We start from the raw sequence: 13,495 nt of genomic DNA, 5'->3' as shown, positions 1-13,495 counted from the left end.
TGTGTGCAAGAGGGAGGGAAGTGGTAGTGCTGTGATGTTATTGCATCACCCACACAGGGGCAGGCCATCTCCATGGATGATATGGTGGCATTAAAGGATGCCAAAAGGGAATAAGCCCACCAGGTTTGGTAGTCGGCTAGTCTGTGGCTTACATGTTAAAGCCAAATGATACAACCGTGATATCGCAAAACTCAACCAGTTCACCAGATTAGGGAAGGTCCCAATAGGGCATCGACAAAGCTGGCCCCTAAACCCTTTGTCATCCTTTGAACCCATTCCTTCGTCAACATGGGTTTCCAATGGCGAGTACCATTGATGGGCACTCATTCCGACCTACCAGTTTGACCTTTGGGCCCGGCAACCCCAAGTCAAGCTCTCCATGTACGCTTACCTTTTTCAGTCCCCGAAGATTTTAAGCTCGTTACCCAGCGGGACGATAGTCTCACTATGTCTTGAGAATCAATGATATAAACTCCCTCCGGGTGCGTCAGGGGTAGTTATCCTTTCATGACAGGAAAACACAAATATTTTTGCCAAAGCTTTCGACGCTACAACGCGCCTTCATCAGTGGCTAAAAAGGAGGGAAAATTTTATTCAAGGCAATTGATTTCCGTTTCTTTGTCCTGAATTCCCTTGAATTAAATTTTCCCTCCTTTTCCTTTCATGACAGGAAAACACAAATATTTTTGCCAAAGCTTTCGACGCTACAACGCGCCTTCATCAAAGGCTAAAAAGGAGGGAAAATTTTATTCAAGTCAATTGATTTACGTTTCTTTGTTTTGAATTCCCTTGAATAAAATTTTCCCTCATTTTTAGCCACTGATGAAGGCGCGTTTTAGCGTCGAAAGCTTTGGCAAAAATATTCGTGTTTTCCTGTCCTGATAGAATAACTACCCCTGACGCACCCGGAGGGAGTTTATATCATTGATTCTCAAGACATAGTGAGACTATCGTCCCGCTGTGTAACGAGCTTAAAATCTTCGGGGACTGAAAAAGGTAAGCGTACATGGAGAGCTTGACTTGGGGTTGCCGGGCCCAAAGTTCAAACTGGTAGGTCGGAATGAGTGCACCTCACTATAGCACCGATTTGAGATTGGGAATGAAGGTCCTTCAGTTAAACGGTCACCACACATAGGCCCGTAATGATCTCCCGTTTTCCATTTTTCAGAACTTTTACTCCCGAATTAGGAAATGATAGCTCTCAAACACAACCAATCGCTTAGTCAAAAGGATAGGTAATTCGGTAGGATAGCGGTCGGAGTAATATGCGTCGCTACTACATAGCTCCTTCCTAATGATCGATCTCAAAGACTTCATGCCAGTTTAACCGCAGCACAGTCACATATACCAGCGTTGTAGAACTGGGTAGAGTGGTCTTTGACTAAAGGGTTACCAGAACTATACGTTGTGGTTACCCTCAGATGATCGCCATTACTTAGGATTTGCAACACAATATCATTCTGGTTAAAAAGGTTAGGATTCACTAGAATAATTACTTAACTCTTTAATGTTAATTTTTGTATTTTTCTATTCAAGTATCTTAACAACTTCATCGAACGTTTTGCCTTTGGTCTCTGGTAATAGAAAGTACAGAAATATAAATTCTAAAAAACACGAAAATGAGAATACGGCAATATTGAAGTAGGATCCAAAGAAGTCCGCAATGGTCATGAAAAACGTCACAGAAACTGCTGTCAAGATGTTGGACATCAAAAACATGCACAGCAATATCAAGGATTTAATCTTGATGGAAAGGATCTCCGTTGAGATGATCAGGGGTAGAACAATAATTCCATAAAGTACTATTACTGAGTATCCAGAATAAGCAACAGTGGGTAACCAGTTGACAGATGAAGTATCTATTCCATTCGCCTTTAGCCAGATCATAATGCTAAGTATTGCAGAGGTAACTCCCGAACCAAAAGTAGAGAACAGCATCATTTTACGACGACCTATCCTTTCAATTAACATCATTGAAACATAGGATAGAACATGAACGCAAACAGCTGCAGCAATTGTAGAGGCATTCCCACCAATCCCTGATCCAGCCTCATCCAAGATTGTTCCACCATAGCCTTCCATTTGGAAGAGTCCGCAGAAAACACGACCCAAAAATAAGATGAAACAAATAAGAATGGCCTTCCGCGTTGTAGGCTGTTCTGGAATTTAAAATGCATCGTTATTTTCTTTCAGTCTCATGTGGTAATTTCCTAAACTTTGGTTTTGTTCTTAATCATTACGCAACGGAATAAAATTAGATTAACCTAAAAAAATGTAGTTTAAACTCACTGAAATCTTGCCAAATGATGGACTTTTTTTGAGAAGCATTGGTACTCATAGCTTTGATTCTGTCAAATTCAACCATGAAGTTTTCGGAGATGACATCGTTTTTGCGGAAACCCCGGTAGAATATAAGAGAACTGTATGATTCATTTTCGCGCTTTTTCATGAGCAGATACGAGGGAGTTTCCGGGAAGAAGACAGTTGTGAGGAAGAAGAATCCAAGGACAACAAGACAGAAAGAAGCTCCAACTTTCAGGTGGCAGTAAGTTCCAAATATATAACCCAGAGCAACCCCTAGAGTTATTAACGTTCCAGACCAGGATCCTATCTTTCCACGGTTTCTGAAATTAAGAATCCACGGAGACTTCTTAGAATTCAGGACTATATTCGAAATCTTACTTAGTTTCTGCAATTTCCGAGATGAATATAGGTACCACGATGAATAAACCGTTGGAAGAGAAACCATTGAGAACCCTGGAGATCAAGAGCTGTGTTCCATTCCTAGCCAAAATGATCAAAATGTAGGCACAGAATTGTGGAATTCCCGCAAGGACAATCGTCCATTTCCTCCCGATATAATCCGCTAAACGTCCAAAAACGATACATCCCACACAACCACTCAAATAGAAGATCGATGTGATCCAGGAGGCTTCTTCAACGCTTATCGGACCATCTGCAAGGGGAGTCTGGTCCGAAATCAGAAGTGGGAAAAGCGGGGAAGTCCATCCTAAAGTAAATCCTGTGACGAGTTGAGCAAGGTTTACTGCAAAAGCGTGACAAGTTATTCAAAAGTTCACAAATAAAATCGAAAATTTCACTATATACTCGAAACAGCTGCAGCATTTTGTAGAAACTTTCCACTAAACTTAATAGAAGAAAAGTATTTAAAGAAACTAAAATTTGGGAGTATCATGGGAACCACTTACTTTTGGATTTACAGAGAGACTTATGAATCTTTTCTGAACACCTGAAAGCGAACTTAATAATATAATAAGACAATGAATGTCTGAAAGAATGTAAATAACATGTTTTAGTAGCAATAAAGCTTTAAGTATTTACTGAGAAAAAAAACTAAAAAATCGGAACGTACTAGGAAAAGATTTTCAGTGTCAATCAAGTTCATCATTTTAAATTTCATTGCTCTTAATTCTAGAAGGTTCTATGGGGCTTACAGCGAGTGTTGGGTCAGTGGAAAAGTTATGAAATAGTATCGCTAAGCCGTCTCTCATTGAATTTTTAGCTTGATACAGGCTGTAACACTTAGAAGAATAATCTATGTGTCTTAGAAAAACAAGTTGTGGAATAATGTGGAAATAATTAAATTTGAAAAGTGTTATCGTCATAATTTTCAATCGCTTATGCACTGGGGTCAGGGGGGGGTGACATTAGCTATGAAAAATTCGACCAGTTTTAGTGTAAATATTTCCTGTTTTCGTACACATTTCACGAGATATCTCCAAAACTACGTAGGTTGCCAATTTGAGGTGTTCGGTTGCCTATTCTTTATTAAATTGGTTTTTATATTGTATTTGTATTATTTACTAATTCATTCTACAATGACAGAAAACAGCTAATAAAGTCAAAAGTTTTTTCGGCTCGCTAGAAACATACGGGAAACATAGGAAACGTCATGCCCCTGACTGGGGTCGTGGGCTAAAGAAATCCAGGTTATCATCCCGCGCTTGTCAATCCTCCGCTACTTCAGAAAAATGTTCGCTGTCGATCCCAAGACGATCCAATGCAAGATTCTGAATTTAATTCAGTTACTTTGTTCTAGGTCTGCCCCAAGGTCGAGGGCTCTTCACAATGGCTTGCATAGTTTTTCTAAGAATCTTTCTCCGTTCATGCGTTGAACGTGACTGTACTATCAACGTTGTGATCCTCAACCCAAAGAAGCAGCTCCTCGACTCCGAGTTTCTCATGGACAGTTACCATCCTCACTCGATCTCGACGAGTGATTCTCGTAAGCGCCATGAGGTACCTAATCTCGACAGCTTGTGCTCGCGATCTTATACTTAAGTCATTACCCAAATCTCATGACCATAGGTAAGAATGTGACTGAACATAGCTTTGAAAACCGATAATGTAATCGAACGACTAAGTTCGACTTTCCACACCACGTTTATGCCAAGCTTCTTCATTACTGGAAAAAACCTAACCGATCCACGATGGGAGTCTTGCGATCATCCTACCATCACTCGTAAATAACACCCTGAGACTCTTAAACTTCTCCACCTGTTTCAATCGACAGCAACGTAGATGTAGGGTTCATTGTTTCGAGTAGTGTAATATTTTTAAATTTCGGTCCCCTGGGAGAGTCAGACCGGTCAGACCAAACGGTGAGACCTAAGGACCTTGCAAAATCGATTTTTATGATCTAGGATGCAGGACTCATCATTTGTCGGAGGTAAGCTTTCTTTTCTGAATGCAGCTCGTTCAGAGACCACAAAGATTATAGGAAATAGGCCGTATGAAATGAAACGAAAAGGAGTGCAGATGATTCTAACCTGTCCACAATAAGGACAGGCATCTGCATGGAGTACAATCAGTGGTAGACTAAGATGAGGGATTTGTAGAATTAACCACATGAAGTCAAGAATTCAGAAGGAAATAATGACTAGACTACCCTCTTCAGATCTAGGAGCTAGGGAGGCTTTTCATTTATTCATTTTCCACCGCTTGTCCCAATTGGGGTCGCGGACCTTGGGCATCAAGTTTAGTGGCTGCACTAGTTCATGAAGATGTTTTTAGTCGGTCACAAGGTGTTCCAAGTTTGTATAGCTTTTCCGGGGAAGAAAAGAAGGCTTATACTTGATAATTGATGCGATAAACCACTCTGTCCCAAATAGGATCCAAAAAAATACTAAACTCTCAGTGTCTCAAACCCAACCTCAAAGTCCAAAGACCATACAATAACCTACAATCTAATCCAACCTGAAAAATGTGAAAGGATGAAGACAACAAAGCCTGAAAACTTCTTAAAGGCAGACTTTATGATTCAGTGAATCGAAGTCTATAGCCAGTCTCTAATTGCCAGGTGTCGTGGATCTGGAAACCAGCTCATTAGGGGCGCGGAATTGGAGAACCGTGGCGTGTAACTAGGTGGAGCGATGGGGGTCCTGAGTCAAGCTAAGGCCAGCAATTGGTTGTAGCGCTGGTTCAGTAAGTAAGTAAGTAAGTAAGTAAGTAAGTAAGTATATAAGTAACAAAGAAATGGACTAAAAAATTCAGCAACCAAGACGTATACAAGAAACTAAGAGCGTGTAGGTAATAGCAGTACTACAGAATGCTCTATAACCAGTCTTACAGTGTTATCACACTTGCAAACTAAAATTTTAATATGATTCACATTAATTGTCGCTGGTGAGAGTCCAAATGTGTAATTTGTGTGTTTGAATCATTTTATATTCAAAATTTGATCTATTTGTTGATAAAAAGGTAGACTTGGCCCGCAAAATTTGATATAAATTGATTTATAGCATTAATGCGGGAAAATTAATGCGATTTTCTCTTTAATTTTTTAATGTGAAAAATATTTTTGCTTTAGGTAAATTTAAACTTATTTTTGCAGGCCAAGTCCACTTCTTTATCAATAAATAGAAAACCCCAAATATTAAGTGACTCAAAGACACAAATAACATATTTGGACGCTCGCAAGCGACAATTAATGTGAATCACATTAAAATTTTAATGTGCAAGTGTGATAACGCCGTTAAAGATAGAGATCGTGTGCAATAAACCCACAGAGATATATTATATAAGTCAAGGTTGCATTCAGCGATACTCACTCAATGATCAACCAATTCAGGCTGCTCATTGAGTATTGAGTGCTTCATTAAATCATTGTCATCAGTGTTGTTCGCATGAATTGTAGCCTTGAGTGAAAATATCTTATTATGATGCCTTTTCTTAGATTTTTGTTAAGAAACTTTGTCTCCGGAATTTTTAGTTTTTTAGATTTTATAGCTCCTACTGGTCATATCTATAATAGAACGAAGCGAGCACTTTGCGAATTTCACTTTGCATCGTTTGTTTTTTGTTAGTTTTTTTTGTTTAAAAGCTATTTCGGAGTTTTATTTGCCAGACAAAGTTAAGAAGGTGTACTTGTAATTATGTGAAAAGTTAGAATAATAACATTCTCACGACTTTTTATTCACGTTTCTGTAAAAATAAAATTTTCCTTTACAACTTACTTTTTCTTCATTCACACGTGGAGTTTTTATGATCAGCACACATGGTATTTTCGCATAAAAAACGTCTTGTGCACTAATCCATAAATACTTTAAGTTTGTTGGGATTTTCGTATAAATTTTGATTTTAACTCAATTGGAGGTAATTGTATTCACTTTTTCTTTGCATTCCATATACTGAAACTTTTTAATGTGCAAATGTAACTCAGAATTTCTTGTTGTAAAAGTCTCTTTAGATCAAATAGAGAAAATTATCTTGAGTGTATAAGATTGGTTGAGCTTTTGTGAAAAGCTTTCATCTGTGTCTCTTTGCTTTCAACCTCCGCATCCATGCATTTGGGGTTGGTGATTGAAAAGACTTTTGCTGTGGGTTTCTGAAAGAGCTTTTGTATACATACCCTGAAGAAATCCCAAGTGGCACCATGGTAGACTGTACCATATTGTACGTCAGTTTGCGATGCTAAGTCTTCTGGTGAATTAATGGGGGAGGCCATCCTTTCGAGCGTCAGGAATGCCGCCAAATTAGCAGTGTAGGATGATATTAAAATGAGGGTAAAAAACCACCACACGGATCCAACAATGCGGCCAGATATGGAACGTGGAGATATGTCACATCCTTGCTGCATGAAAGCCCCCAAGGCGAACCAGAATGAATTGAGAATACTAAATTCATTTACGACCGTGTGCGACGTTTGGCCCCCGGAAATTTGTTCAAGGTGGTGAGATTCTTCTCCTGTTGAAAGTCACAAAAGAAACGCAAAGAAAGTAAAGCATGGCACGTGAAATATATAAGTGTTGTATTAAAAGGCCAAAGCAAAGGCAGAAAAAAAAGAGAAAGCGAAGCACAGAAAGGAGCATGGGGACAAAGGAAAAGAAATTGAAATTTTTCACAAGGATGGATGAGAGTTCACATCATTTAGAATTCTTCCTCGCGAAAGGCGCGCACCATTAAAAAATCTGCCTCCACTTTGCTCTTTTAGCTGTAATTCTTTCGTAATTGCAGCTATTGTTATGCAACGGCTAGGTCAACCACCTCTGATTGAGCTCATACCTTCTCAGTAGGTCCTTTTGAGCATCTCTGTTCCCAATTAGAACTTTGAAATATAGCACCATATACGAAACTTTTTAATACTTAGACCGTTTTTAAATATTAATCTATTGCTTAACATCAGCTAGGTTCACCCCAGAACATTGTTATGCTTCTGGAATGAACAAGGACCAAGAAAGCATTCTTTGAGGTTAGAGGAGATTGCCTACAAGATCTTCATAAGGTATATTTACATTTTTATATAAGTTGCTCACATGAAATATAGTCTTAAAAAGAAAAATCCTTTACTTATGGTATCATGTACCAGAAAGTGAACGAAAACACTGAATATCTCTTAAGATTCTGAATCTCTGAACTTCTCTTAAGAAGATTTTAACCTTAAGAGAGGTTTAGTGTTTCCGTTCTGAACCGTTTCCGTACCAATTAAGAGGAGTGCGGTATTTCTGTTCCGAACGGTGTCCGTTCCTATTAAGAGGGGTTCGGTGTTTCCGTTCTGAACCGTTTCCGTTCTTATTAAAATGGATTCGGTGTATCCATTTCGTTCCGTCTCCTTTCCTCTTAAGAGACGTTTTGTATTTCCAATCATTTCCTGGTATATTTCATCAGACATCCCAAAACACGTACAAACCGAAGACCATTTTAAACCATAACGGTACCAATCACTTTTGTGCTGAGGTAGTGGCTTTGAAAGGGGCTATAACGTGCTAGTAATAATATCCGGTCTACGGGATTATGAGCGCTCGACGAATTATTCCGAAATCATATCTGAATCGGTGCCTCTATCGGTCTTCACCAGCGAAGCTACGGAACGTCAGATTAATTGATCTTGGAACAGGCATTGTCTTTGTATGGGGTATGTAGCATTCCTTCTACTTGAAACGCTTTAAATATAGATTGTAAGCCAAACCAGAAACCATTCCAGTCGTAACAGTCGTTTTAGGATATTAAAGTAATGTGTCCTCAAGTCCGCCAGTATAATTATTTAACCAGTTTCTTAACGTTTTATATGTAGTCAATTTAAAACCGGTCTGACTTATAATGCCAGACCCGTTAGATCATTATTACATCAAAACTAAGAAAATTGAATAAATAACCCCATTAGCCGAGTTAGGGAACCGGTCGACTACAGGACACTTTACCTTACGTTACTAAACTTGTTTCCAATTCAAAATTTATTGAACGTTTTCCTAGTTATACACACGATTTAGAAAGAGATGTCTTGTTGATTTACTATTACAGTCAACTTAAACTACCGTTAGGGCAACATTAGAAAGGTAAGTGTTTCAAAGTAATGAAATTCTAACCTAGCCAATGTCTTCCAAAATTTTAACGCCCTAAAGAAGGTCAGGGATTTTTCAGGTCGGTACAAGCCCTAAGGCTTAAAAGAAGAATCAATACCCCTAAGAAACACAAGTTCTGGCATAATTTTGCAAATTTTATAATTGAAAAGTGTACTATATCCGATGTTTTAGTTTCCTGAGAGACTCAGAGACCGATCAGTGAGAGCTATGAATCTTGACTGTACAGATAGTACAGTCAACTAATATTTAATATAAATGTGTAAGTCTCTTAGGAAATTTAAAAGAAAATTATTCGAAGACATGAACGTTCGAAGGGAGAGTACTTTGCCCTACTTGGTTCTATAAGGCAGCTGTTTTGCTTCTTGGATAACGATTACGGTGTGTACAGAAAAATTCCTGCACGAATCTGTGTGGGAATCTGGGAAGATAGCTTCAACTTTGAAGGTTACTTGCCAGGGAGTACAGTAGACTCTTTATCAATTGGACATTTGGAACGAAATATCATCCGGTTTATCGATAGATTTGGGCGTCAAAGCCTTTGTAAATTCCACAAAAAACCCTCAATTATAAAGGATCACGATAAAATAGGAAGAACTTTTTTTGCTTCATAATTAAACGTGAAAATTGTCAACAAAATTTTCCGACCGATTGAAAAAGAACCGAATGAGTGAGAGTCTACTATAGGTCCCAACCAAATGATAGAACTGTTCCTCTGTGAGAAAACAAATAAAAGAACAATAAGTAACACGAAACATTCAATTTATGATGCCCTTTTAGCCTACTCCTACACTGACTGAGAGAAATCCGAAAAAGTTAAAATAACATTCCGGAAATGTTAATTTTACCCTGCAGGCCCTGCAGTATTGATCCAAAATCGGTGTATATTTTACCCTTTTTAGGTGTATTGGGGGTTAAAGTTTCCCTTTTTCATGTTAATTTTACCCTTAAAAAGGTGTAAAATTAACATTAAAAAATGTTTATATATTTTTACACCTAAAAAGTGTTAAAGTTATGAGGAAAAAAAGTTAATCGCACAAATAATCTGTTACTAAAAAAGATAGTGTCTGAGAAACCTACTGTCAACGTGATCATATATGGACTTAGATTATTGTAGTGCTCATAACGCAGGTCCCTTATTCTTAAAAAGATGTAGGACCACCTAAGTAACTTTCCCAGATGATTTGAACTTTTCAACATGTAAACCAACTCTCGGCTTTAAGACCATTCCTTTTTAACACAGAAAGAATCTCAGCTCCTATAAGGCAGAACAGCCTTGTCACTTGCATTTTCTTACGACCGTAAAAGAAAAATCACTGTTCTTGAAGATGGGTTTTGGAACAAAAGAAAAACGGCGGAAGATTGGCAAATAAAATGCGGAAGAAATGGATGTATTATAAGCACATGGTGGTATTAAGAATTTTTTTTGCTTATCTTACCTGTAGAACTAAATAATCGCCATTCGTAGGGGGAGAATCTGGATACAATGAAGAGTACAATACTCACACCAAAATAGCTCAGCAACACGCAAACCTGTGGATTTTAATAAATACACACTCAGGTGAACAGAAGGTAGAACAATAAGCTCAGATTAAATTAGTATTAGCTAAGCAGAATTTCAAAAACGTTTGCTGGAAATTCTTTTCATCTGCAATATGCATCGAACAATGTCGAAAGTGCTCAAGAGGGGAGGAATTTTGTATATGATACTAACCCCATAGCAAACTTCCGCGGAAATTCCATTGGAAATTTGGCGTCAAATTCCGCTTATTCCATGGAATTTGACGCTAAATTTCCGCAGTCATCCATGGAATTTATCCTAGGAGAGCCCTTGGAAGATGGCCATTCCTTACCCAAGCAGCACATCTTGGTTATTTAACTGTTGGAAAATGTTTTCATAACTTCTTTGGTTGAAATAACCGTATTTTAACGTTGGTAGAACGATAATTTCTGGTTAAGTTATTTTGTGCTGCTTGGGTAGAAAATTTAAAGAACATACAATGGAAATCCAAAGTCAATTTCCATGGAAGTCCATGGAAGGTTTGTATGGAAAGTCAAACGTGGAACTTCTGCGGATTCCAGTGGAATTTTCCATGGAATATTCTAGAAGTTTTCATATGGATTTTTCATAGATTTTGCTGCAATGCAACACGCCCCCTTTTTTATAGTACAATTCCTGCTTGTTTCTTGGCGAAAATTCAAGGAATAATTCCACGGAAAATTCCAATAACTTTCCATACAGTTTTCCAAGAAAACTAAACACGTTTGTTTTTTCGTTTTACCGCAAGAATATGTTTGTGGCGCTACAAAATAGATGGATTTATTTTGCTCGCAAATTTTATGCAAAGATTTTAGTGATTTCTGTGTTACCTATAATATTATGAAATTATGCGACGCTACGTTTTGAGTAGATATTAGTGAAGTGATAACATTAAAGAGACTGCGGACCTAAAATATACGCGTTTTTATTTCATGGAATATATTTTTTCAGGAAAATTATTTTTTGTACGATAGTTTTTTCTTATCTAAAGTGTAAATTCGGTAAATTCATAATATTAAATTCAAACATATTAAAATCCTCGTGAAACTTACTATTTTTTTAATATTGGAAAATAAAAATATGAGATATGTGACAGCTTGATTTGTTCTCCATTTTTTTTTGGTGGAAAAATCCATATTAAATCTGCGTAAATGCGCGTAAATTTCTTGGGAAATATTCCACACAAAAAATTCACTATAAATCCATGGAAATTTCCTTGGAAATATACCATGGAGAAATTATATGGAATTTACCAAGGAAAAATACTGGAAAATTCTTAAGAATTTTTCCTTGTGATTACTTAATCCGCTTTCTTTTGATATGGAAAAAGATTTCCACTGGTGAATAGAATTCACTAAATACTAAAATGAGAAATTCGAAATTTTTAATTTTTCGTATTCCAAAAACTTTGAAACACGATAAGTAATTATTTAACAATAATAAAGTTTAAAATAGTTCTGGTGTATTTTTGTTATTGATATACACAACTTTTCGAATATAAACAAAACTTTCTAAGTTTTTTTTTAATTAAATCGTGACAATTTTAAATACAAAATTCAAAAACTTTAACGGATTTGCACATTAAACTTCTGTTTAAAAATTACGTAAAAGTTTTTCTTTCAATTGCATCCAACGGCAGCTTCTTCAAATACTTTTTAAGATATTTCTTCTAGAAATGCCATTGATTTCTTTTCATACTATGCAATTTCTGATTTTTTCAACAAAGTCTTTTATACTAAACTTTTTCTATTTGTTACTAAACGATCTTTTCCTTGTATGATTAATTCAATTCTACCTATTAAACTATTGAATTATTTAAATTAAACTTTTGCTTTTCCTCTCTCTTAACTAATAACAATTTTCAAAGAACAAATTGCGGTTTAATAAATTGTTCAAGATAATCTAAAAATCGTAAAACACAAATCCCCTTGCAGAATGAATTAATATTTAAATGAATTTCTTTGGAATGTCTTCCACTTTTTGAAGAGGAGACTTCCTAAGTTAATTTTCATTATAAATTAGCTAAAAGAACTATACTTCTCTTCCATGCTTCCGACAGTTTTTTTGCCCACCTCCCCCTACTCTACTGAACTTAAAATTCAGTCTATATACTAAAAGTGACCTCAAGGAGAAACTTGTTAACTCTGTGAACGTCAAGTAGAGCAAAATAATTTCAGTATTTTCTTTTCATCCACTTGTCTCCTGACTTTTGATTTACAGCATAGAATAATATATTCAAGTTTCTCTCCTCATTATTCCAGTCTTTTCTGCTGGTACTTTAAATTCAAAATTATTTACATTCCCAAGTGCACAGAAAGTGTCTCAACTTCAGTGTGAAGTACTAAAATGGGAGAAGAGTTAGGGACTGCAGAGGTAAGGGTTGAGAACAGGTGCGACTAAAGGGTAAAGTCGTGAAGGTGAAAAAGAGTGCTGACGATGGCAAATTTATCCTTACAAATTCAACACAAACTAAGAATGCATATTTGATCTTTTTCGCACATTCAATGCTAATTCAACAGTTTATAAATCGCACAAAGTCTTGCCAAATTCCACCAAAGTCTTATTGAGATTTTATCAAAGTTTCTTGTAGAGTTTTTATTATCGAATTGTGGATATTTTTGCGTGGGATCTGTTAGAAAATTCGTCCCCATTGAGCAATTTCGGTGAAAATTTTCCAGAACAGAGATTCTTTTACAAGATTGTCTCGGAGGAGTGAAGATAAATTACGCGATTATTCTACAAGGTTATTACGGAAAAATACACGTAGTTAAAGGGCAAAGGAAAACTGAATAAATGGTAGATATTACCTGAACTGAAAAAAATGACAAAAAAACAAAAACAGTTGATGAGAATGAATTTAAATAATATTTGAATATTTTCAGACAGCGGTAAACTTGATTAAATACTTAAAGAGTCTAAACATAACCTCAATAGTTAAAATCTTTCATAATTTTAGTTTTTTTCAACGTTATATGAAATTAAGTACTTAGGTTTTATTTCTCAAAGTTTAAAACGTAGATACTTCCAATTTTTGGTTGCTCTATAACACATAACCTTTACGGAAAAACTCACACATAACCTGAAAGACCAAAGTAAATACCGCATTATGGATTTAAACAGACAATTACTAACCTAT

The 13,495-nt window shown here is 36.5% G+C and overlaps 1 protein-coding gene across 1 annotated transcript in view; it reads right to left on the bottom strand.

Moving 5' to 3' along the window:
- The window catches only part of LOC129800789 (glutamate receptor 1-like), a 119,353-nt gene that overhangs the window by 16,907 nt on the left and 88,951 nt on the right, over window positions 1–13,495 (bottom strand). Inside the window, exons 9-10 of the mRNA XM_055845428.1 lie at window positions 10,259–10,352; window positions 6,872–7,206 (exon numbers count right to left, since the gene is read on the bottom strand). Of these exons, the coding sequence (XP_055701403.1) occupies window positions 6,872–7,206; window positions 10,259–10,352 (429 nt within the window). The remainder of the gene's footprint in view (window positions 1–6,871; window positions 7,207–10,258; window positions 10,353–13,495) is intronic.

Source organism: Phlebotomus papatasi, chromosome 2 (genome assembly GCF_024763615.1).
Source record: "Phlebotomus papatasi isolate M1 chromosome 2, Ppap_2.1, whole genome shotgun sequence".
NCBI lineage: Eukaryota > Metazoa > Arthropoda > Insecta > Diptera > Psychodidae > Phlebotomus > Phlebotomus papatasi.
The sequence above is the reverse complement of the archived record's forward strand: the minus strand, read 5'-3'. Positions and strand labels throughout refer to the sequence as shown.